Source organism: Cryptotermes secundus, unplaced genomic scaffold (genome assembly GCF_002891405.2).
Source record: "Cryptotermes secundus unplaced genomic scaffold, Csec_1.0 scaffold318, whole genome shotgun sequence".
Classification (NCBI taxonomy): domain Eukaryota; kingdom Metazoa; phylum Arthropoda; class Insecta; order Blattodea; family Kalotermitidae; genus Cryptotermes; species Cryptotermes secundus.
In genome coordinates, this window is record NW_019730108.1 from 199,515 (window position 1) to 226,070 (window position 26,556).

General features: G+C 49.7%; 2 protein-coding genes across 7 annotated transcripts in view; one reads left to right on the top strand and one right to left on the bottom strand.

The window, feature by feature from the left end:
• Window positions 1-26,556, bottom strand: part of LOC111866112 (adrenodoxin-like protein 2, mitochondrial) — a 43,143-nt gene that overhangs the window by 8,935 nt on the left and 7,652 nt on the right. Inside the window, exon 1 of one of the 3 annotated variants that reach the window (XM_023854714.2) lies at window positions 2,693-2,808. The exons of the other annotated variants lie outside the window; for them this stretch is intronic. The gene's annotated coding sequence lies outside the window, so the exon portion shown is untranslated. Of the gene's footprint in view, window positions 1-2,692; window positions 2,809-26,556 lie in introns of those variants that run through there. 3 annotated transcript variants of the gene reach the window in all.
• Window positions 353-26,556, top strand: part of LOC111866111 (single-minded homolog 1) — a 35,493-nt gene continuing 9,289 nt past the window's right edge. For all 4 annotated transcript variants that reach the window (XM_023854711.2, XM_023854709.2, XM_023854712.2 and 1 more), the window contains exons 1-2: window positions 353-437; window positions 20,666-20,840. In XM_023854711.2, coding sequence (XP_023710479.1) covers window positions 20,666-20,840 — 175 coding nt within the window. In that variant the 5' untranslated portion in view covers window positions 353-437. The remainder of the gene's footprint in view (window positions 438-20,665; window positions 20,841-26,556) is intronic.

Sequence of the window (26,556 nt, forward strand, 5' to 3'; positions counted from 1 at the left end):
TTACGAACAGGTAGCAGCTGTACCGGGTTCGATTCCAAGTCGATTCCGACCGGCCGATTCTTTCCACAGAAAGATGCATACCGGCTCAGATGTTAGATGTAGTGGCTTGGCTTCAGGCTGCGGCCGCTCTACACCCTCCATACCCCCTATACGCTGCGGATTGACCTGCCGCCAAGTGACACCAGGAGACACTCAATCACTGGAGCCGGGACATCCCCCGCGCTGCCATTGGTGGACGGGCGGCCATGTTGCGGATTGGAGGGGCTGGCCACGCCCCCGGGGTGCGGACCAATGGCCGCGCAGAGGGTGGCCTCCGCATGCCCGAACAGAGGACCTCCGAATTTGGGGCGCACACAGAGCCGTGAGTGAGCGAGGCTGTGACAGTTGTCGGGGCCTGAGTATCATCGTGTCGCCGGTATCATCAGCAGAAGCAGCAGGTAAGTGTGGCCTGCGTCACAGGTGAAGGCATATATTGTGCTTATTACAAGGCACTGCAGCCGTTACAGTATGCCCCGTACCGCGTGGGTGTGAAACTCGGTCCCTCACATGTGTGTTGCAGAACAGGGTCCCGAGGGAACAGAGAAAACTGAACATTACGAGCTTCACAACTTTGAATTATTCACAATATATGGTTAAAGTGATGAAGTCAAGTACGATTAAATAGGTAGGGTGTGTAGCGTGAATGTGAAAGACGAATACTGTAAACAGGAGTTTAATTTCAAACCCTTCATAAAAAGAAACCACTAGAGAGAACTGGACGCCGATAATATTAAAACGGATCATAGCAGATTGTGAATACGGTGTTGAACATTTGGGTTCAGCTAGGTCTGGGTTTAGCAGTTCACTGGGCCTAACCGACGTTTAGTCTCCCGTTTACTGGATTTCCTGAACTCAACGAACAGGTGCTGCCGAAAGCCGTGCATTTCCCCCTGTCACATTTCATGACAAGCTTCCCATAGCACAGTGTGCACTTCACAGCGCATGCGGCACAGGGCAGTACAATTGACATAATTAAGGCTATAATGAACTGGTCACGTGTCACTCAGATCCATTTATCCGCTGCTAGACGACATGCGCAGAGCGGTCACATTTCGTGCATTCCTCTCGCATGGAAATCAAACTAAGGTAACGGGGATTTGGGGATCGCATTCTTTCAAACTTCCCGCATAAAACAAGAATTTCTTATATCTGCACTGCACTTAAAATGGCGATAAGTCACAACTACGAGGTGCGTAGGCCTTTGAAAGAACGAACAGCCTGAAGCAAGACTTCCTAACCGCACACGAAAGGAAGGAAGATTCAATATACGTGTACATAGGCCTGAACTGTTCTTCAAATTCATCTTGCAAGAGAGCACTACATTAACTCTTGAAAGACTGAATTTATTCTAAATAATATTGCCACGCATCATGCTTGGCGTGACTAATAATAATGGGTTCCAGATTAGATGCACAGATTTATCGGAAACCCACAAATCATAACTACAAATAAACACTCTAAATATTACTGTAACTACAGCACACAGAATAAAATCTTCAACCTCTGCTTGCTAGTCGTTGCTGAGTAACGAATCTTATCTGGTTAACACTTCACGGCTGAAAACTCAACTGCTGAATTCTCTGACTGAATTGAATTAACAAATGAACTCCCTTCTGTAATTGCGGGAGAATCGAACAGAGATCACCACCTCCAAGAGCAACATTACTGTTTTCATGCATGCGTTGTATCGGAAACCACGTGTTCATTACGAAGCATTACCTGTTTTGTTAACAACTTTCAGTTTTAGTATCCGTGGAAATCATGTTCCGTAATCAGTTGGTTTCCAAGAATCAGTCTCTCCGTGCCAATGTGTTTCCCCATTCGTTTCCTAGAAATGGCCCACATGTCACAATATATACAAATCTAGTCCGTACCTCACAGGAAGCACGTTACGTCACCACTACAAAGCCCAACCGGTTAATGGTGTTTGGGGAAACAGTTACTGTTTATTGCAAGAACCATACGGGACACACAGATACACCCTGTGGGTAGAATGCCGAGTTTTACTGTGTTATGTACAGTATGTAACTGGACTTGAAAGGGTTAATAGAATAAAATAAACTCTGATTTTAACTCAGTCTGAACTCAATAAAGGCCGGTCACGGTAGCCGAGCGGTCTAAGGCCTGTACTGTCTTCGCTCGCTTGGAAACCGGGATCGTGTGTTCGAATCCCACTCACGGCATGGATGTTTAGTTTGTGTGTGCGTTTTTCTGTGTTTGTATACAGGTAGAGGCCTTGCGGCGAGCTGATCACCCGTCCAAGGAGTCCTACCGAATGTGTAAGATCTAGAAAAACCGAAGTGAACGGAGAAGTTCATGGAGGTAGGCCTAGGTCCACTGGGGCTGTAGTGCCAAGGAAGGAAGGAAGGAAGGAACTCAATAAAGGTGTTTCTTTTGCGTAGTTGCGATTGTGTCTAGAGGTCGTTGCTGATCTTTGAATATGCAAGTTTGGAAACGTACTCCCTTGCTAAGGAAGTGTACAGGACGTCAAGTGTGTGCTTCGTTTATTTATACAACTTGCGTTCCAAATATTCTTCTCTCCGATAAATGTTTCTAGCAGATTTCTTGAAAAAAGAAACATTTAGTTGCGCGGGGAGGCAGGCTTTCGTGTGAACTAAACCGAAGTGTCCCCACAGACCCCCGCAACACTTACAGTTCCTCCACGCGGACGCACTGAGCGACCTCGCTGGATGCAGGTCGGGGCTTCGAGCGCGCCTAAACAAACCTCCGTCACGCTGCATACCTCCCACGCCTTCCATACTCCTTTACGTCGTGGTCTACCGACTTCTCTCGGCAGTCACTGACCTGCAAGTGACAAACAGATGATGATGCTTCCATTTCTTCTTGATCAAAGTCAAGGATTGGGTGCTACGAGGCAGGTCAGAAGTTTTAAACGTGATTTTTCCATCTGCTTCTGCGTTTTCTCCCGGGTCAGTTTACACGCCCTGCGCCCCATTGTCAGTGTGCAGTATACATATACAGAGAATGTCGCTGTGATTGCGCGCGGTCAGACGTCGAGTCCTGCCTGGTGTACAGACCTGTCTGTCAGAATTACTAGATTTTTGGACTTGGTCAATACCGGATGAAAGACAAAGTCCAGAACCCAGAAATTCTGAGTGTTATAACCCATCGTCTGAAAGCTTTAGTATCTAGGCCTATTTGTGTTTCTCTCCCAAGGCAGAGGCCCTGCGATTGGCTGATCCACCAGTTCAAAGCGGTCAGAGGGCAATTCAATTTAATCTGAATTCAGGTCAACCCTTGCCCACTGGGTATCAATGTTGTTTCTGGTGAATTTCTGCATTCGCCCTTTCTAAATATTCTCACCGTCAACCAAGACGACTGCAGTAGCCCCCCCCCACCGTGCTGTAAAGAAAGAGTCTAAAGGCATTAACGTTCCTCTTAACAGTTTTATGTTACGACCGACGGTCATTGGGTCAGTCTGTCTTGGTGTCAAGCCCCCATCTGGAGCCCAAGACAAGATTTTCATTACTGTCAGAGAGTTGCCGGTTTGTTGACGCAGGGCATCCTCTCAGGCGAGAGGACGGATCTGTCATTTACAATTTGCTGTTGGTCTTCGCCAGCGCAGTCGTTCTCGGGTCCGAGTCCTGCGGGACTTATGATCATATTTCAGATTTGAGATTCCCTCAACCTGGTCCCCCAGGAACAGGGTAGCACAATTATAACCCCAGGCACTGGGTTCACTTTTCGTCTCCTCCTACCACTCGCAGAGATACAGTGGAGGTATCAGAACGCGCCTCCAGGTGGTGTCTTCCAGTCCATACCTCACAGGGAATATTACGTCTCCGCTACAAAGCCCAACTGGCTAATGGTGTTTAGGGAAACAGTCGCTGTTTACTGTGAGAACCATACGGAACACACAGATACACTGTGTGGGCAGAATGCAGAGTTTTGGTGTGTTAGAGCGGGTGGTACATATAGTAACTACTGAGCTTTCATAGCATAAACCTGCGGAAAATTGTTAATTTTACTGTTGCATGCTTGGGTTCGAGTCCAGTTAAACATTTTGCACATGTTTTCCTACATAAACAGAGCAGTGGGGTCGTGATGACAGTGAGTACAACGGTCATGGCAAGGAAACGTGTTTATGCTTCATGCGTTCTCATGTCAGGACACTACAGCATTACTTCTGACCGTGTTGGCACTTGCCCCCACACAATTTGTGTTCTGAGGGTCCACCCGCCTAGAAACGCGAACAACAAAGATACTTTCCGAAACTGTAACAAACATTTTCTCGTACTCGCAGGCCAGCTCGAAGCCCAGAAGGCGCTAGCACTGAGAGCTCAGCCATAAAATTAAGAAGAAATAAAATCAGACACTGTCCGTTCTGTTCTTACAAACATAAGTAGACACGGCGATAATAGCAATGCCGGGATAGCGACTGGCCACGGGGCTGCACGGCCGAGGAGTCGGAATTAGGGTCCTTGTAGGGGCAAATTTTCTCCTCTCCGCGTCGTCCAGAGCGGCTCTAGGCCCCTCCCAATTTCCGCACAAGAAGCTCTTTCTCCGGGGGTAAAGCGGCTTCAAAGTGAAGCTGACCACTCACCTCCAACTGGTGCCCAGGTAAAGAATACTTGGATCTATACATCCATTTCCCCATACGCCTTCATGGCGTAGTGCTTAATTAGTTAAGCACAGGGACAACTTCACCTTTAATCGTAATAATAGTAATAATAGTAATAATAATAATAATAATAATAATAATAATAATAATAATAATGATGATGATTGTGGCGGGGACGAAGTGTGTGGACGGCGGACGTCGAGGATGAAGTGGCGCGCGGCGTCCCCAGAGCCCTGTCGCTATCGCCGTGTGGTCGTCAGCACAGCGTCGGATGTTAGAAAGGTAGGTGAATGGTGTACTGAAAAGGATTTCAAGGGAAGCGGTTTTGGCCTAACCCAGATACCATCACAGCATGTCTGGAGGGATGAGGAAAACCACGAACAACTGAGTTGTGATAGCCGGTGTTACGGCCGGGAATCGAATCGCACACCTCCAAAACATAACTCCAGCGTTTCCACTAGGCCCATCTGCTTAACCAATTAAGCACTGCGCCATGAGGCGTATGGGCAAGTGGAGGTATAGGTCCATATTTTCTTGACCTCGGCACTAATTGGAGATCAGTGGTTAGCTTCACTTTCAAGCCGCTTTAGCCCCAGAGAAAGAGCCCCCAGTGCCCACTGAATAGGAGGCTAGTTGGGCCCCACAGCTGGGCTGGACTACGTGGAGAAGAGACAATACTTGCTCCTACGGGGTCTGGAACTCCGACCCCTCGGCCGTCCATCCCGTAACCAGTTGCTACACCGACTGAGCTATCCCGACTCCTCACGTCCAGCCCGTAACCAGTTGCTACACCGACTGAGCTATCCCGACTCCTCACGTCCAGCCCGTAACCAGTTGCTACACCGACTGAGCTATCCCGACTCCTCACGTCCAGCCCGTAACCAGTTGCTACACCGACTGAGCTATCCCGACTCCTCACGTCCAGCCCGTAACCGGTTGCTACACCGACTGAGCTATCCCGACTTATATAAAAAATACCATCTGCTATCTCTTTTATTAAGAATCACGAGCCTATTTGAGGGTGGACAGAACATTTAGAACGCATGGGAACGAAGCGGAATATATAGAGGATTTTTTTGATAGTCAGAAGAGACCACTAGGAAGATCTAGAAGTAGGTGGGCGGACAATATTAAAATGAATCTTAGAGAGAAAGAATGGGTTTGCATGGACAGGACTGAGCTGGCCCAGGACAGGGACCAGTGGAGGGCTCTTGTGAACACGGTAATGAACCTTCTGGTTTCATAAAATTTTCGGAAATTCTTGAGTGGTTGAGCAACTGGCGGCTTCTCAGCTCCATGGTTTGCTTGCTTTTCTCGAGCCGGACTGCTGAGAGGCCGGCAGTGCTTAACCTCACAGCAGCAACAAGACAATTGAAAGTGTTATACACGCAATTACGAAATTGCCGGATTTGTGTGGCCATTACCGTAAAGCGGCCGGCTCCCCCCTCGCATAAGTGGCCAGCCCCGTGTAATCCGATTTGCGCCATCTGCATGCGCGCCCGCCGCGATCCAATTACATTAGCTTGAGCCCTGGCCGAGTGCGAACTTCTGAGGTTACATTCTAGCAGCGAGCTGGGGCGTTCTTTACGTAGTCTCCCTAGCAGCATCGGACGGCCGTTGCATGGCCCATTCGACAGTGGATTGGCTGAAACTGAGGGCTGCCCGCAGCACAATTGCTCCGGCAGCAGGTCATAGCAAACGCTGCAGTTAGCCGACAGAGCAATGTTTTCTGTCAGGCAAACAAGCAAAGCCCTCCCTGTGCCTAACCAATTAAGCACAACGCCACGAAGACGTGGGAGGAGTGGATCCATGTATTCTTGACCTCGGCACTAGTTGGATGTGAGTGGTCAGCTTCACGGCCCTTCCGCTTTGCCCTCGTGAAAAGGGCCCCGGTACCTTTGTATAGGAGGCTGGATGGGCCCCAGAACCGGGGGGAAAGAAGTGGTGAGGATAAAAATGTTGTTCTACAGGGACTCGAAATGCGACCTCTCAGCCATACAGAGCGTAGCCAGTCGCTATACCGACTGCACTGTCGAGGCTAATAGAAACAGTGGGCTGCACCCCATTGCCGAGTTCCCACACAGATGGGCAGATAGACACTTGCTGTGGGCCCCATTGTGTGTCTGTGTGTGTGTCCATGCGGGTTCTCAGGTTGCGCGCCTCACCCTCCAGCCTAACGCCACTGATCGGGTGTGGAAGGAAGTGCGACGTGTTCCCGGAGGGACTGAGGAAGCCCACTCCACTGTAATTACAGCTTCAAACTTGGTCTGTGCACCGAGGGAACAACACAGACTGAAGACAGACACTGCAGTATTACAGGATTTTGGTAGATGTGTTCAAAAGTCTCGGAGGAGCCGGCTGCCTGCACCTATTACCCTGAAGGTGGAGACAGTAGGCCCCTTCGAAACTACGCGGAAGTACCCGTCACACAGCCTGAGGGTGTCTGAGGACGGGGCAAGAGGAGTGACACGAGACTGGAGAAACTTCATAACCTGTACGCTTCGCAGAATATTGCTTGGGTGACGAAGTGTAGGAGGATGGGATGGGTGGGGCTTGTAGCAAGCACGGGAAGGCAGAGAAATGCGTAGAACATTACAGATGGGAGGTAAAAAAGGGTAAAGTTGTCCCTGAATTTAATTACATTAAGCATCACGCCATAAAGACACGTGGGCGAGTGGAGGTATAGCTCCACCATTCTTGACATCGGCACTACATGGAGTCTGAGTATAGACAGTTTCACGCCCGTTGGATAGGAGCCCGGCTTGGCCCCAGAGCCGGTCTTGACTCTTGCCGGGAATCGAACCGGTCGCCCGCCGCTTGCAGATGCTTATCGCGGAGCTGCTGGCTGCTGACGCCGTGCCACTTCTGTGTTGTGATCCCCAGCTGAGTGGCCCCGGGCGTGATCAAGTGTCTCCGAGCAAGAAGGAACCATGTGAAAGCGCTGACGCAGCGAGAACTGCAGCAGCTGGCCTCTAGGGTGACATGTCTTCCGAGAGCCAGGACTGTGGAGATAAGAAGACGTCCGTTGCTAGGCAAGGGCTTTGTGAACACGTTTCCACGGAAACCAAACCACGTGAATGAAGCCAGAAATGACTGTGTTGGCGAAGGCCAGCAGCAATTCAACTGACTGACGAGGGAGGAAAGTTCTGAGACAGCAACAGCAAGGAGCTCAAGTCAGTCGGTAGCCGTTAATGACGAACACACGGAAGCTAAGCAATCTACGACCTTGGGGGTCGTTACCAAGCAACGCGTAGTGAAGTCATACAAGACTTGGTGAACTGTAGAGTGTGTGAGTTAGCAATAACTAGCGGTTTGTAGAAGTCCAGTAAATTCAGTTACGAATCCAAAACCCGTGTCTGGTGGCTTAACGTGTGACAATGTTAAAAGTAGGACTGAGGGTAGGGTCCGGCGGCGGGCAGCAGGAGAGCTGAGCGACTGTCAGCTGTCAGTTGCGACGGACGGTGCACGTGTTGTGTGCAGGTGCGTCGAGAAACAACGGTTTATTGGTGTGAAATTGTGTGAAAATGCTTCGAGCCTGGCTGCGTGCAGAATTTCATTCACAACGCAGGCGCAGATTGCTCGGCCTGAAGGGCGTGGTGACCCGGCGTGACCCGCCACAGGGTGGTTCGGAGACGGCTCTACATTCTTGTTTCGTGGCGCAGAATCAGGGCAGTGTTTCCTGTGCGGTCCGGCCCGACAGTAGTCAGGGCGATGGCTGCCTACGGCTTCGCTCACGACGACTCTATAAACGCGACTGATTGAATGACTGAGTGATTAGTCAGTCATGTGGACGTCTATCATTCTACCCGTGTATATCGTGCGATATGAAAGTCGACAGCTGCCGGACTGGCACGTCCGGCTCCCATGGTCACCTAGCACTCGAAAATCTCAGTCAGCGTACATTGTGTCCCCCTGCGCCCAAGCCCATCGTACTGACGGAGTGTACGTACTGCATCACTTACCGTTATTACAATCAGCAGCGTTAGCTTAACGCTTCGCCTGCTTTACCTTACTTAATGTGACCTGCTGCCATGAAAAAACACTGCCAGAGGCTAGAACCCAGAACCAGGAATGCGTTTCAATGCTGTCGGCTGCGGTACAGCCAGCGGCATAAGTTTCGTGGCCTCTCCCTCACCGCTAACTACTAAGGTGTGCAGTGCGGCCAGCGCGCATCCTTCAGCTTCCCGTCTCTTTCTAGGATGAGCAGTATCTCTTCTTCCACTTGCTATACAGCTGATAATGTAAAGTTTAAATGGTTAAGTGTTCCCAGACGGTCTGAGCACACGGTTCCACGCTCTGTCCGTCCGTAACCACGTATCGGCGACTAAAATTCTGTAGGAAAGACTCACTAGAAGTTCACGTGCCGTTGCGATTTACATTTACAGCCGTACTGATGTGTAACAAAGCCTGTCGCGTTCCGACAGCTCATTTTTCAGGGTTCCTACCGTCAGCCCGTCGTCGGCTGTAGCAGGGCTCTGCTGCCGAACTTCCGGTCGAGCCGTTGCAGCTTGCTGCTACTGAGCGCCGTGTCAACCTCACTGGAAGCGCTGTCTTCGCCGCTCAGACACTGGGGTCGTGGGTTCGAAACCCCTCTCGAGGCATGGATGTCTGTGTGCGTTTCCTTTGTGTTCGTGTTGCCCTGTGTAGGTAGCGGCCTTGCGAAAGGGCTGATCCCCCGACCAAGGAGCCCTACCGACTGACTACAAGATCTACAGTTCCAGATTAGTTCTGATGGGGAACAGGCCTAAGAAAGAAGAAGACATTTGCTACATGTACATTTCCTTCTTTCGAGTTTGCTTCTCTTTAACCTAGAGGGAGGGACGATGCTTGTCTCGCTCCCTCCCCGCTGAGATCATGTCTGCCACTCAGACTGCAGCTACCGCCGTCTTCACGTCGCCTCTCGTGTCCAGTCTCCCCTTACAGATCCGCAACTATCACAGCATGTGGGCTACTTCACGGCGCTGTAGGTGAAAGGCGAAGTTGTCCCTCAGCACTAGATGGAAGTCAGTAGTCAGCTTCACGCCCCGTCCGATTTACACCCCGGTACCCATTGCATAGGAGGCTGGGTGGGCCTCACAATCGGTCTAGATGCTCTGGATAAGAAAAAAAATTTGTACCGGCGGGGAATCGAACCCCAGCCCGTAGCCCGTCGCTACGTTAGTGCCTCAGTCTATAGCGTCGAGTGGTAATTGGGAAGGGCCTGGAAGGACGCCGCTGCGGCGACATCGGAATATGACTCTTAAAGGCAAGGTAAAATCCGAGACGCAGGGCGGGAAGTGGAGTCTAACATCCAGAGAGTTCAGTTGTGACAGAGGCCATCAGCCGCCCACTTTGGAGGTGTCGCGAGGCAGATGAACTGAGGTTCTGGTGCGAACTGTACGCCGGAACCAATGAGGCTCTCGCCACACGGCACCTGCAGGAACAACTACAGGGTGGCTGCCGTCCGTCCCTCACTGTCCGCGGCACCGTGGTGTAAGCGGCTTAGGGTCGACTCCAGCGTCGGGCGTTTTTCATCATGCCATGAAGAGTCTAACAGATGAGAGCATCCGTCTGTGAAGGGGCGGGCCGCTTGCCCAGGGGGAGCGCCAGATTAAGGATCACAGACAGGGTTACTCTTACGCGCATGCTCGCAGCCCTTGCGGTGGGACATGTGGACGTTACACTCTGTGCCGCTTAAAGTATTACTGCCTGCGTTTCGCAGCTTGGGCGCGAGTCCGTCCTCAGGAGACATCAGTATCTGACCGGAGACAGGGACGGGACCTATGCAGGGCACAATGCTGAAATCCATGGAAACCTAGGCGTAGATGGGCAACATCTGGCTCAGGATAGGGATAATTGGCGGGCTCTTGTGAACATGGCAATGACCGTTTGGGTTTCACAGGGCAGGGAAATTGCTGACTAGCTGAGGTACTGTCAGCTTCTTGAGACGGACCCTGCTCAAAGGTGCGCGTAGACTGTATACATACAGCTCCAGGTGGACAGGAGTTTGCGTACAAGAACAATTGTTTTTACGGACTCGCCCGTTAAGCACAATCGGAAGCGTTGTCCAACCCCTCTCCTGTGCTGACAGCCTCCTGGATGCATGTGTCTGTGCGAGGTTCTGACTTCGCATCCCGGCTAGGGCTTCTCGCAGCACAACAGGCAGCTCAGCCTCGGGACACTCCGACAGGGGGCGCTGGGTTGGCCCCAGAGCCTGTCTGTAACGAAACCCACTTCATGGGTCACTTAGCAGTGAGTGTGTATGCAAACACAAGCCGAGAGCTTTTGTGTGTTCACTGGAGAGGGCTACCTGACAATTCCTCTGCAGAGGCTCAGGTACGCTGCGGTACAATGCTCTCTTCAAGTATTTTTCGACCTTCACCAGAAAAAAATATTTAGGCAAAACCGTGCATTTCCGTGACCGCGCTCCACGAAATTAGGTGCTCTGTCCCACGGTTATAGTTTACACGCCTGCGCAGACACCTCCATCATTATCATCATCATCACTGGCAGAACAGCCCTGGGGCACGCGGTAGCGCAGCTGGTTCAGGCGCTATGCTACAAGCCGTAAGGTCGCGGGTTCGATTCCCGATGAGGATATTGGATGTTTTTCAATTCACCTAATCCTTCTAACCGCACTATGGTGCTGAGGTCGACTCAGCCTCCAACAGAAATGAGTACCAGGAATTTTCCTGGGGGTAAAAGGCGGCCGGCGCGTAAGGCTGACAACCTCACGGCCATCTGTGAGCCGACTGTCTAGAGAAAATGTTGGCGCCTCGACGTCTCACAAGCCTCTTGGCCTCCACGGCATGGTACAGGGACAGCTTTACCTTTTCTCGTTCTCTCTTTCTTTGTTTTCTTATTTCTGGCTTCACAGCCTTCTCTAGGAGATTTGCATCCGGTTTTCTGTTCTTTGGAATTCTTAACAATAATATTTTGCAGAGCAAGTCTGTCAGCCCTGCGTCCAACCCCCAACTCGGAGGACCAGGTCCCCGTATTTATGTCCCCCAGTGACAGGGTGGCCCTGTATGACTCGCAGGGCTACGGTGGAGGTGCACTATCCCGCCTCCACAAGGGGAAGACGTGGAGCGAAATAACGAAGCTTCCGTCACGATCTCGTGTAGATCTGCCCTACACAGTGCGACCTGGTTGCACACCATCAGCTTTGCAACAAACGTCAAGCCCACATGAACATGACGCAAGCTGTGAATCAAAGTGGCAGTTGCCTGACAAGGCAGGCGCACAGGTCACGCTTTTGTTCCTACAGCAAATTGTGCTTACTGAAGCATCAAGGCGCTAATTGGAAAAGCCGGGATCCGTGGGCCGCGGACTGCCCTCATGCGCTTCCATGAGCTAGCACAGCCCGACCTGGCCTCCGGTACATCTGCCCTCGAGGGCGCCCGCGGGCTTATAGCAATGTTAAAACTAAGATTACAGATTCCGGAATTTCAACGTCGTGTACGTTCGGTAGATAAGCAGGCCTACCAACATACCGCCTCCATCTTCAGGGTATTCTTCGAAGCTACACATCCCACCGCCTACGAGTATCAATCTCACTTTCTTACGGAAGTTTACATAAAAGTGTATAGCAAACAAATATACATATAGAGTCCTATCTTCTTAGCATATAACGCCGTGTAGTCCGTTGAAGGTCAACAGACGTTTCGAAGGAAGATACCGCTTACATCTGCAGGGTAGAAGAATAAACAAAGCTAGATACTAGCATGAAGCAAGCAGCCAATAGAGCTTTATGTTTGGTTTCTTACTTGGCTTAATCTTCTGCCCTGAAGATGTAGGCGATATCTTTTTACGAAACGTCAGTTCACTTTCAACGGGCTACACGGCGCTATATACCAGACAACAGAACTCTTCACAACCACCGCTGTGAGAACCTACAAAAATAAATATATTTCAAGCGCGGCCGCCATGTTCTCATTTTGTGTTTTAAACAAAATATATTCTTCCAAGCTCTGTGCTTCTTATCGCCCATGGCGCCAGTACTCCTTCCCACTTCAGAAGTTCGCATGGTCTGCACATTCATGTAGTCCTACTGAAGGCAGACACACAGAACGTATATGGATGGCCTCTAAGGACCTGACAGCGCGGAAATTCGTTAATCGGTTCACAAGTTGCCCCTGCAGCCCTCTCTGCTGCGGGCCAACGGTTCCGAAGGACCACGCCGACGCTGATGATCCTGACAGATGACGACACAGCCGCAGGAAGTAGCGCTGCATCCGGAATTAACTGAGAAATTCCTGAACGTGTCCTGTCGCAGGGTCCTGTTTGTGTACAAACAGCTGAAGGTGTCTCCCCGCAGCCAGCGTGGCGCGCCCCTGGCAGCTGACGCCAGGGGTGGGCAAAGCAGTGCCATTACCACACAAACACTTACCGCAACGTTAAGCACGCGTGAAGCTCTGCCCCCACGCCCTCTCCATGCTTTCGTGTCGTGCCATTAAATGTGTCGTATTAATTTATAGACCACTAAATGAGTGGACAGAACAGCCCCTTCTCGAGCCAGAAGCTTCTGACACTGCGTCTGGTTCTCACGTCCTCTGTTTCGCAACGGCAACTCCTTCGTCAGCCTTGCGTTCTAACCTCCACGTCCATGCATTTATAACCCGGGCACCGGGTTCCCTTTTCGGCGCAGGGTTTCGGTGGAGGCCCGCCTCCACTAGGGGAACCACATGGCTTGCAGGAGATAAATTAACAAACGGAGACAATTACATAATCAAATATTACAGTAAATATTGCGCCTATGGGTTGAGATGGGCAGGACATGTGGAGCGAATACAGACGGAGACCTGGCGAAGTAGGTTGACAGGATTCGGACGAGACCAGGGCAACCCTACGCACTTGTCGCTTGATGAGAAAGCCAGGTGGGCTTGCCCCGCCCAGCTCCGCCCCATGTTTCCGGAGGGCTGGAGCAGGCCAGGCCGCTACGCCCTCGTCAGAACTTGAAAGGGACTGGCAACTTCGATATGTAACGGCTTCGATGTATCGATCCGTGGGGATCACACAGCCGCGGTGACAGGACACACGCACAGAGCGGAACCCAAAGCAAACTGCTACTTGCACAGGAGAGGCCTGGAACAGTCCTCGATACGGCTCCTGTCTCCATGTCCAACTGACGACACTGTCAGCATCCTGCCGCTGAAGGCCATCACAGTACCAACATGGCGGCCCTGCGAGGCTGAAATCTGTATGGTTACAGGTCTTCGGAAAATACCGGTAAACCTTGTCGGAATGTGAGACAGTAGCAGGGCGGCTGCGAGGTGGGGCAGGCGTGCCGACGGGCTGGGTGCTGACGTGTTACGTAGATGGGCACCAACCTTTCGAAGGAACGCCCTGCCACAATCCTCTACGGGGCACCACGGCTTCACATCCGAGAAGACCATGTGTAAACACAGTGCCTACGCGAAACTTTCAAGTTGCCTCTCTCGCTGGCTGTCGAAATTCCATCCCATGCAAAGCAAAGTTATCTCTGTGCTTAATCACATCCCGGCCGCTTTACTCCCAAGGAAACAGCCCTCGGTACCCAGTGGACATGAGGCTTGTATGGACGTTGAAAAATATCCTGCCGCTACCGGGCATCGAACTCCGAATCCTCTGCCGCCCACCCAATAGCCCAACACTATACCCACTGCTCTAACCCTGCCCGTAAGTCCTTCCCAGAACTTGTGGAACTGGCCTCAACAGTCTTCACGCACCTCGAGCGAGTCGCCTTGGCTGGGGGCCAGCCGTTCCGCCTCAGCGCGAGCCCGCCGTAAAACGATCGGGTTGCAGAGCCCAGCTGCGCCATTAACTGCACACCCCCCCCAAACACACACACACACACACACGTTAGTTACGGGCTGAGTAGGCAAGAATCAGGGGACAAGTGGCACTCTCCCGCGAAACATTCCAACACCAAAACGCAGGAGGGCAATGAGAAGTATTAAAGCGGAAAAAGGGAGACAAGTGCAATACCGGAAAAAGCATAACGCAAGTTTGTTAAGGAGCTTCACAATTCTTAGTGACACAGAACTGCATGGAGCAGACCCACCTCTGCTAAAGAAATGTCCGCCTTTATAATGTTCGTTACAGTGACCACAAGAGCAGTTTTCTGGGCCAATCGTGAGCCAGATGAATCCACTCTCGAACCTTATTCCTTTGAGATTACGTCCAATACCATCCTCCTATTTAGGCCTAAGAATTCCCTTGAGGTTTTCTGTGAGTACTTGTTTACACATTTCCGATCGCTCCCATTCTTGTTACATTCCGTACCAATCTCAAATTTCACGGTTTGATCACCATGACAATAAGTTAGTTCAGCCATCCCATGAGCCCTGAGGTAGATATGGAAGAGAAACTTACCATGTTTGGTTAAGTGTTGACAGTGCTGGGACGTGTAGCACGCATTGGTGCAATGAGTGATTCAGAAGGAAAGCAAGGAGAAAAGAGACCGACCGACAGATGCACAATCCTGCCAGGCGGCTTCCACTGAAGCAGTCAAGATGATCCGAGACTCTCAATCTGCAGCCTGGGTTTCGTGTCCTCCCTGCCGCACGTCACAGACTTTACCTGCTACAGGGATGTCTTGGTGATGCAGAGCAAGTTCTGTTGCTAACTGGGTTTTCACCTACCCTGAAGAAGGAGGCAGCTCGATCCTCCCCAAAAGTCGACACATATCTACCAGACTACACGGCATCATATTCCACAAAACGGCCGTGACGACCTCAAAACACGTAACAATAATTTACTGTCATTAACGATAACAATATGGCGGCCCTCTCAACTGTAACTAACTCCATGAAGATGGGACCGCCTTGAGAAACCGCCAGTCGTTCAGCTACTCAAGGATTTCGCAAAATTTTATGAAACTCGGAGGTTCATTACAGTGGTAACAAGAGCCCTCCACTGGTCCCTATCTTGAGTCAGATGTAGCCAGTCCATAGCATCCCATCCTACCTCTCTAAGATCCATTTTAATATCATCCACCAATTTACATCTTGGTCTTCCTGGTGGTCTTCTTCCTTCTGCTTTCCCCACCAAAATCCTAAATGCATTCCTCTTTTCCCCATTCGTGCTACATGCCTTCCTACCTCATCCTCCTTGACTTGATCATTCTAATTATACTTGGAGAAGGGTATAGGCTATGAAGCTCCTCATTGTGCAGTTTTCTCCAAACTCCTGTCACTTCATCTCTCTTCGGTCCAAATATTCTCCTCAGCACCCTGTTCTCAAACACCCTCAGTCTATGTTCCTCCCTTACCGTCAGAGACCAGGTTTCACACCCATACAGAACCACAGCCTAAATTACACTCCTATACATTCTAATACTTATGTTTTGGTCAGCAGAGGAGAAGACAGCGCCCTTTGTTAGCGACGGACCGCGAAACAGCGAGGGAGCCCGAATGGGATTTGGGGCGAACAGAACGCCAACAGGACGAGGTTATGTTTGGCAACTTACCACGAAGTGTGGACAGAAATGTCACAGACTTGCTACGACCTCTGTGACGCATGCTCAGGCCAGCAAGTTTGTGCACATGTTTTAATCTTCCAGCTTCTAACATTCAGACGAAAACAAAGAAGTGTGCCTATCGCTGGAACGTGACGGAGAATCAAAACATTCACAATGTGCGCTGCCCTTTCCATGCCAGGATCTCAACACTGAACTCATTTGCATCTCTTAGCAACGAGCTGACGTCTAACGCGGACCTTGGTGCTACACGCCTGCCCTCTGCCAGCCCTGATAACGAATGACAAACAAAACGATCCGTTTCAAACAACAGTGTAATTGAAAATCTGCTATGGGAGCCATGAACACTCAGGAATTTTTATTTTATTTTTTTATTTTTCGACTAACATAACGGAATCGTGGCAGCTACACTGCTACGAGACTACGCAGACACATCAGAGCAAAGCAAGGAACTGATACTGATCTGCTACACTCTCCGGTCTTCTATATTCCTTTAAAGCCCGTTTTAGCACACTAAGATCCAGCGTGTTCCGCAACAGCATTTACCGGTTCGGCTTTTTAGTGGTGACGTAATGTTTCCTGTGAGGTACGGACTGGATTTTTGTATATACTATTCAGAAGAATTTCCGTCTTTAAATGGTTAATGAAGTACTGACTCCACAGACCAGAATCCTTCTTGAGAAGCTAACAGTCGCTCAGCAGCTCAAGAAATCTCCTTCCTTCTGTGGGACGTGGAAGTTGATTATCGTGTTAGAAGAACCCGCCACTGGTCCCTATCTTGAGCCAGTTAAGTCCAGCCCACAACCTCCCAGCCTATTTCGTCAACGTCCATTCTAATATTATACTCTAATCTACACCTAGGTCTTGGAAGTTGCCGTCAGGTTCTCAGAGCAAACTTTTGTATGCATTTCTGTTCACCCTATCCATGCAACATGAACCGCCCATCTCGTCGCGCGAGACCGGGTTGCTTACCCGTACTCCGAACTGCACAATTACCTGGAACAGCGCCCGTGGGCTGTGCCTCTCGGCACTTGCCTGAGGTGCGAGCTGACCATCTCCCGGTTACGAGTGAGCATGTCACTAGAGAATGTTAGGCAAACGCGATTTCATGTTGTTTATTTAATGATGATCTTCAACGTGTAACCGCAAATGGGACAGAGGGCTACTGAGAGCTGTGCTGGGAGGGAAGTGGTCGCGACCAGTTTCATTGCACGAGTGCCTCAGTACAGCCACCCGTGCCGTATCGCTTTACTGCGCGTGCCCGGCCATGATTGAGCCGCTGTGACGTCACCGTGACTTTTAATTGCACCTGGCGGCGGGCCAGCCAACCAGAGCGGTCGGCGCCTTGCATCATGGCCCCCAGCCAATGGCGTCTGTGGACTGGCCCTGAGGAAAATCTCGATGACCGCCCCACTAAAGAAGATGGCGAGGTGGGTAGATAATGGGTCCATTGCTGTGACCTCCCCTGCGTGTCCGAGGGGTTCCGGTGACAAGAAAAGGTGTGCTTAATCCCCTTAGCGTCACTGTCTGGTCAGCCCCTTCCTTCCGGTGGGCATTGTTGGAGTGTTGTTAGCGGGGAATGGGCTGAAGCATCAAGTTTATGTAGAAACACATTGCCTCTCCATCACACACGCCAATCAGTCTGCTTTCCTTAGAAGTTGGCTTATGCTGTCTGTCTGTGTCTGTGTATCCCCCTATCCACTTCTGAATACTCACCAGTGTGTGTATGAAACTCGATATGTATATCACGTCATCTGAGCTCATCTCAACGGCGTACTTCATAAGTCCCTCCCGTCTGTCTGTGTCTGTATGTGTATCCCACTATCGTTTATAGGCAACGGCTGCAACGAAAAATTGGAGGCGTCGTTTTCTATGCGGTTCGTGTTGTATCATAAGAAAGTAGGCGATTGGTTCTTCCCAGAACTTCTTGTCATTTATGTAGGACTTGAGGTTCTCACACCGCTGGTGATAAAGAATACTAGCCCGTTGAAAGTCAATCGACGTTTCGGAGGAACATATCGCCTCCATCTACAAGATCGAATGAGCCGAGTAAGATACCAGCGTGAAAGCAGGTCTGTGTTGAAGGACTTAGGGCGGCCGGTCTACAGCCCTGGACCTGCCCCGAACCCACGAACCGCGGGCAGGTGGCTGGGAAAGAGAGACGTCTGTGGGAGGACGGCGTTCACTTCTGCGTCGTGGTCGCGAGCGCCGGACCGACTCGTGAGACGGTCTCATGGAACATACTCATTATACTTACCTAGCCCAACGTCAGGACAAATTAGACGGGAGCTGGTGTAGCGACGGGCTATGTGCTGGAGAGTCCGGACTCGATTCCCAGGACGGTCAAGATTTTAAACTTCATGGCGTGGTGCTTAACTAATTAAGCACAGGAACAGGCTACAGCGGCTGCGGCAGAACTTGACAGCTTTCTGATGACGTAGCGATGTGCGTCAGCACACCGCCGTGGGAACGGAGCACAAAGGGTGTGCGGGCATCGCAACTACCTGCCCCTGGGTCCGCGCTGCACCGCGCCGCACTTTCAGCAATAAACCGTTTATGGCGACGGCTGTTGTCGCAGGTGCGTGGCAGTGTCCACAGGTGTCCGGTCTCAGCAAGCGAGAAATTTGTGATACACTGCATAACGGGGATTTCCCGGATTTAGCACTGTCCACCTGGTGCAATGAAATGTAGGAAGGTGCGGTGGGCTTGGTGCACAGCGGCCGCTGACTAACTCTATGGAGTGAGTCGTCCATGAGAAGCTGCCGGTCGCTCAGCTACCCAAGAATTTCTTAGGGTTTTATGGAACCCGAAAGTTCATTACAGTGTTGGAAGGAACCCACAACTGCTACCTATCCTAAGCCAGATCCTTCCAGTCCATATCATCCAATCCTATCTCTCTAAGGTGCATCTTAATATCATCTTCCCACCTACGTCTAGGTCTTCCTAGATGCCTTTTTCCGTCTGAGTCTCCCACCAAAACCCTCAACTCATTCCTCTTCTCCGCATTCGTGCTACATGCCCATCCCGTCTCCTATTCCTTGACTTTATCATTCTTTGGCGAGGGGTACAAGTTATTAGGCTCCCATTATTTCCTCACAGCCAGGCCTGGACAAACAACAAATACTTACAGGATTTTGATAGTGAAGCTCTTTGGAATGCATAATGCTCAAATTGATTTTAAAAAATGAGGTGCGGTGGTATGATTGGATTTATCTGGCTCGTGATAAGGACCAGTGTATGGCTCTTGTGAACACGGTAACGAACCGTCGGGTTCAATAAAATTCTAATAAATTCTTGAGCGTCTGAGCGACCATAAGCTTCTCAAGAGGACTCAGCTTTCTGCGCTGTCAGTTTGGAATGCGACCAAACACAAGACACAGGTGCTCACTTGAAATCATATCGAATTCAGCTCATCTCTTTCTACATGTCCAGCTCGCCGTGATGTTAACACACATCCTTTCAGCACTTCTCGGATAACTTAACAGTAGTTCGTTGTCTAACCACGATGACGTATGTAGACGTGGAGGTGAGATCCACGCGTACCGTACCTCGGAGCCTATACTGAGACTCGAGCTCTGTACTCCGTACTCCCGACGTTTGTAAGGTGACAAGGACAATGTCTGTGCGGCCATGAAACTGCAAACGCTGCTGAAACATGCAGTGCTGTGTTGTTTCACACAAAGTACACACACAGTGCTTCGTGTTTCTAAATACAAACATGGAGTCACCCAAGGTTCCTAAGCAGTGGTCGTTTCGCCTTCTGATAGAGATAAGGTAAAGCGACGGGAAGTGGGCTGTACTGCGGTTACAGAGGGTAGGTAAGGGCTTGATGACGGTCCTCCCAGCGTTACGGCCTAATTATGGCGTTAACGTGGAGAGGGCCACGTGTGTAGCGTGCAGTTTGGATCAGCATTTGTTGTGGGGCTGCTGTCTAAAACATAAAAATTAAAATACCCAAAATTATAATTTTGCCTGTGGTTTTGTTTGGGTGTGAAACGTGGTCTCTGACATGACGAGAAGGACAGGCTGAGGGTGTTTGAGAACAGGGTGTTCAAGAGAATAATTGGACCGGAAAGGGATAAAGTGACAGGAGGTTGGAGAAAAGTACATAATGAGGAGCTTCATAACTTGTACTCTTCTCCAAGTATAATTAGAATGGTCAAGTCAAGGAGGATGAGGTGGGTAGGGCATGAAGCACGCATGGTTGAGAAGAAGAATGCTTAGAGAATTTTGGTGGGAACGTCAGAAGGGAAGAGACCACTGGGAAGACAAAGACGTAGGTGGGAGTATAATATTAAGGTGGATCTTAGAGAGACAAAATGGGGTGCTATGGAGTGGATTAATCTGGCTCGTGGTATGAATAAGTGGAGAGCTCTTGTGAGTACGGTATTGAATCTTCGGGTTCCGTAAAACGTTGGGAAGTTCTTGAATAGAGGCACACTTGGCGGCTTCTCAACAAGGACTCAGCTTCGTTGAGTGAGTGAGTCCGGCGGGACTCATAACCATATCTTCCCTTTCACGACTCTGGGTGTTCTGCAACTACTCGCTGTGTTGGCTTATATATACTGCGGTTGTTCGTACCTCACAGAGAACGCTCTCCTTTTCAGATGAAGGAGAAGAGCAAGAACGCAGCGCGCAGTCGCCGGGAGAAGGAGAACGCCGAGTTCCTGGAGCTGGCCAAACTGCTGCCATTGCCCAGCGCAATCACCAGTCAGCTCGACAAGGCGAGCATCATCAGACTCACCACCAGCTACCTCAAGATGCGACACGTCTTCCCGGACGGTGAGCCCTAGAGACGCGCGTCGCGTCTTTTCTATTATTCCACACCCGTGGGAAAGTGGGCAACTGGCACAGCGCACACAGACACGGGAGGGGTTGTGATATCGCAGAAAGACGAAATTGTACACGCGGACACCTACACGAGTGTGTGTGTGTGGGGGGGGGCGCTTCTGGAAAATGAATTACACATCGTTCAAACTGCTCTGCCAATTTGGTTCTAACTTGCTAATGAGGACCCATAAGCCTACACAGTCATTTAGATTTTCGCTCATTCTAAGTGCAACGTTACAGATGGGCCTAACGGCACATCGGTGTAACACATTTCGGTAAACACCCTGCACCTCGATAGTCGCTTGAATGAGCAATGGGTCTAGTTAAAACAATATTTATCCTCTGGGAAATGACATCTTATAGCTTGGTAGATAGCTATCGAGTTTCGGAGAAAAACTGCCTCTGGCTTCAAGGTAGAACACTCGTCCAATCACCTCTCCCGCGCCGCGTTCCTCCGAAACATCGGTACCGACAGACTTCACGGTGTCACATCTTTATGTTCGCTGCAGTGAGGTTCTCAGACCTCACAAACCGAGATGCCAAGTACCACGTTTTGTTTCCATGGCAACGGAACCACCGGAGGGAGCACGGTGTGTTTGTGAACACGCGCCTTGCATTAGCAGGAGTGTTTGCTGTAAACACGCATGCGCGTGGACCTGCGGCGCGTGCTCAAATGACGACTGCTTTACAAACACAGAACACTTCGGAAGTAAACGCAGGTCGCCGAAACCAGCGGACGGACAAAAACCGCATCGTCGTGGAAAACATTTCGATCTGAGAGGGAGAAAACAGTAGTCATAGGCTACCCAGTGAAGTCCCTGGGGCTCGGAGACGTGGGGTTGGGGGGCTGCCATTGAAATGAATGCGGATGCAGCTGGCTCAGGATCACCCGCATTGTCATCAGCGACACTGAACCTAGGGACTACACCGGTCATGCGTGGACGTCTGGCTGAGTAGTTCAGAGTTTAACTCAGTCGGTATAGCGACTGGTAAGGGGCTGAAAGGCCGTGGGGTCGATTTCGAGTCTCGGTAGGGGCAAGATTTTTCTCTTCTCCACGACGTCCAGGCAGGTTCTGGAGCTCAGCCAGCCTCCTATCCAATGGGTAACGGGGACTCTTTCTGAGGGGGTAAAGCGGCCGGGGCGTAAACCTGACCACTCACTTCCAACTAGTGTCGAGGTAAAGAATACATGGATCCATATATCCACTTCCCAATGCGTCTTCGTGGCGTAGTGCTTAACCAGCTACGCACAGGGCCAACCTTGCCTTACATAACTCAGTGTGCGTTTACGTTAATAGGTCACACGGCTGCCTTACCAACAGTCTTCGTTGCTTTCCTCAGTCGCTGCAGGCGAATAACCCACCGCCTCCATTCCAAATCCCTGCATATTCACCGTTATTGCCCCTTCTGCCTACTACATTTGAAACAGTGACGTCGCTGCTGCGTCCGATCTCGTACTGTGAGTTGTACCACCCACCCTCGGCTGTCCAGGAATGTTTCTCACTGCCATCTGCCGCGGAAGAACCAACATACTTCCCCTCCCGCAAAATATCTCTTTATGTAACATGCTGCGTGCCGTGGGTCCAGCCCATCGCAATGTGACCTTGTCATCTGCGGCGAATAGGATGATGATTATGAGACAGCTGGTGTAGAATTTCAGATGTGAAAGAGCGGTCCGGTATAAGTCCGGGACATACTGCTTCCATCTTTGCCTGCAGCCTGCTTCTTCGTTAACAGCAGCATCCTGAAGATGCAGGCAGAATATTCCTCCGAAACTTCGGCAAAATCCTGAGTTGTGACTAAACGACGTTATATCCCGGAAGGCACCGCTGTAACGGCCTGAAACAATACTTTTATAGGCCCAGTGGTAACTATACGCACCATCTGCTTCAACACACTGCACACACAGTGTATTTACGTGTTCCGCACGGCTCTCACAACAAACAGCGATTGTCTCCCTGCACAGCATTAACTGGTTGGGCTTTGTAATGGAAACGCAGTGTGCTTTCTGTGAGGTAGTAAGTGGGTCTCCTAATATGCAGGCGAGCGAGAGGGCCGGAACGGTACGCCGGTGTGAGCTTGCACTGTCCAGTTCCCGGAACTGTAGCGCCGTGTAATGGAAATGCTACACCGTGATATATCACGAGGCCTCTGCTCCCACACAGGCAGTGGGGCTTAGTCGCAGGGTATTTTTGGATTGTGTGTCCCATATAGCCTAACAGCTGATTATGTAACGAACTTGTAACCATACTTATACCGTGAAGATGTTCGTGAATAACGAATAGGCGGTCGTGGCCTATTCGAAGCTGTTCTCCCGGGATTGTCAGACAGCTCGGCATGCCCCTGTAGCAGTAGACATCAGCCCCGGGAAATGTTCGCCTCCCCCACACAACACACGGCGCACCAATTGTACCAAGACGTTTACACCTCAACTTTCGTACTCATTTCTTGTTTCTCCGCAGCAAAGTCTCACATTACTTACGGGATTGTACCCTGAAGATGAACACAACAGGGTACTCGAAACGTTCGTAACTGTCTAGCAAACCGCACGGTGTCACATCTCACGTTACAGTTGGTACAGTGGTAATGCACCAGGTCTTATGAAGGAGGCGCTCGGTTCAGATCCTGCGCCTGTGTTTGGGTTGTTTCCTTCCCAGTCCTTATCTCCGCAGCATTGAGCGCCATCTCGGCCTGTCAGCATTGTGCTCGTGCTCTCGGAACCAACCGGAAGTGATGGAAACAAAGCTAATTTGAATTCGGTGGTGCGGGCGATAACACTTCGTCCCATCTCAACAGATTCATACAGATTCATTGTGAGTTGCTGCGCTCTTCCAGTGGCGGCTCGTGCTCTGAGGAGCTGTACGAGTTCCTGCCCGGATTCTCACAGCAGCATTGTTGTTGTGCTCGGTTTTATTCAGCCCTTTCCTTCATCCCTTCGCGTTCAGAATCACGGCCTATCCCACCATCTCCTAAAGTTGGTTCGTACGGCTGGGTTACATTTCCAGCACCTGCAAGAATGGAAGGTGGGGTAGCTCAGTCAGAATAGTGACTAGGCCACGACCGGATGATCGAGAAATCTAGTTTCTACAGTTTCCAGACCAGCTCTGGGGCCCACCCAGCTTCCTACACCGGGGTAAAGCGGCCGGGGGGTGAAGCTAACCACTCACATCCATCTAGTGATAAGCTTAATGTGAGAAGGCATATCTCCACTCCCTCATACGCCTTCATGGCGCTGCGTTTCACCTCGCACCAGACGAAATTCTCGCGCAAAACTCTGAGCTGTACAAAACAAACTCTAAATCATTACTACCTTCCACCAAATTCAGGTTCTAGCACGTTAGTAACGGAGTCAAAGTTCAGCTAAAATTAACCATGACCTTTCTTCATGTCGAGCCTGAGAACGGAGACAAAGCAGCTAATGTGAGTACCGCCACCGCTAGAACTGACGGACACGAAATGCCATACCGGCCAACATATCGGTGGGAAGCCACGTTGTTAGCCGGTTTAGCCGTCTGTGGGCGCAAGGGCTCGTCACTACGCGCTCTCGCGTTAGCCTAGGGTTCCCGGTCGTCCCGCTGCCCGGACTTATTTCAAATGTTCCGCTTTCTAATGCTCTTCTGTAACATTCGTTTCTAACGGATGCTATTCTCTGCAACTGGCATTTCTATAACGATCTTAACACTGTTGGTAGAAGTTTTTCTGTTGGCAATACGAGTATGTCTGTTTTCCATTTGTGTTGGTAGTATTTTGATTTTCTTCCGTAAGGGAAGTTCCGTTCGTCTTTGACGCCCGTTCCGTTGTGTTGTGACAGCTTCTCAGAATTTATTGTTTACATCTACACAGTGATGGCAGTATTAAGAGTGAGTATCCGTTTATTAAAGGTGTGAATGAGAATGCCGCATGCGCGTTGCCATGGTGGTCGGTCGGGTGTCGTCAATCACGCGAAAATTGAAAAAAAAAAAAAAAAAATGGCTGTTTAAAACAAAGCTTAAGCAACTATTATATTTAAGCATCCTGTTGCACTCTATACGATAAATGATATAATGATACAAATTCCGTCCCAAGTGCAAACAATATATTATGTGTCCATGATCTTGTTCACCTACACTACATGTTTCGGCCTCAGACGGCCATCATCAGGTGTATACACTCACGTCGCTGTCACACTGCACTCAGCCCAAAATTTAACATTTAAAACACTTTCCTTGTTGTTATCAACATCTACTTCGTTGATAACTGTCTGGATGTAAATTATTTTACACACGTTAATTTTGACGTACCTGTAGTAGCACTATAAAATCTACACACTACTACACACGTAGTAAAGAATAACAGCGGCACGCACACAGGAAGACTACACAGGATAACACCTATACAGTGTGGAAACAAGAACTAGCCGCTGCAGCACTTTTGACATAGGGCGAGTAACCCTAACAATTTTAAATTTAAAATTTAGAGAAAAAAAAATTTAAAGGATTTTAAAATTAGAACTAAAGATTTTATTATGGTGCTATTACAATAAACTCAAAATTAACGTGTGTGAAGTAATCTACGGGTGGACAGCTATCAACGAAGTAGAAGTTGATAATGACAGGGAGAGTGTTTTAGATGTTAAATTTTGAACTGGGTGCAGTGTGACAGCGACGTGAGTGTTATACACATGATGATGGCCGTCTGAGGCCGAAACATGTAGTGTAGGTGAACAAGATCAAGGACACATAATATATTGTTTGCACTTGGGACGGAATTTGTATCATTATATCATTTATCTTAAGCAACTACTTAAGTACGAAGACTGCAGTAAACCCATTGACTGCACAACTTTCCAACGATAAACCTACGTGTTCACAAACACAATGCAGAGCGATAATCACCAATGTTACTGCGCCATTTGCAACAAAACACCTTCAAGAGCTGAAAGGAGCTCACTTCATTTCTGTACTGATTGACTCACGTGACCATCTGGACGAAAAGCTAGCCCCTGTCTGTGAAGGTCAAGGTGCTACGGTTAGTTCATTTAGGCGCTCTCCCTCTTGCACTACAGAGAAGTGCCCAGTCAGCCTTCACAATTTCTTTGAAAACCCATTTTCAATCACCCTCTTACATTTCCTTGCCAGCCAATTAAAACCCCTTTCCCACACCATTAAATGTAACGAAAATCAAGATACCACAACAAGTGCAGTGAAGAATTAAATTAGCAAACTGTTAGACAAGTTACTTTGTAGGCAGACAGAGATTTCTTACAACTGCTGTGAAAGATCGGCTCCAAGAACTAGAAAAAGAAGGACATATAAACATTGTAAAGTTTAATAACTATGCAGAGGGCTTCTATGGTACCTACACTGAATATGTTCAGAAATGATGTTGCCTATGGATTGGATCAATCTGAAGGAAAAAGGTGACTTGGAAGGGCGTACAAATTAACTGTTTTCATGAAGACTGCGGTGCCTGATTTGTCAGCGCATGAAGATGACTTGTTTGATGAGTTCCCATGTGTACAAAACTACTGTGACAGCAAACCGGAAGTGCGGAGTGAAAACAATGACCAAAATATTACAGAGAAGTGGTGGGAAATATTGGCTCATTTTACAATGGAGAACATAAATGATATTAATATTGAATATCTAATTAGTTTTTGTTTGCACGGATTGGGCATGTCTTATTAATA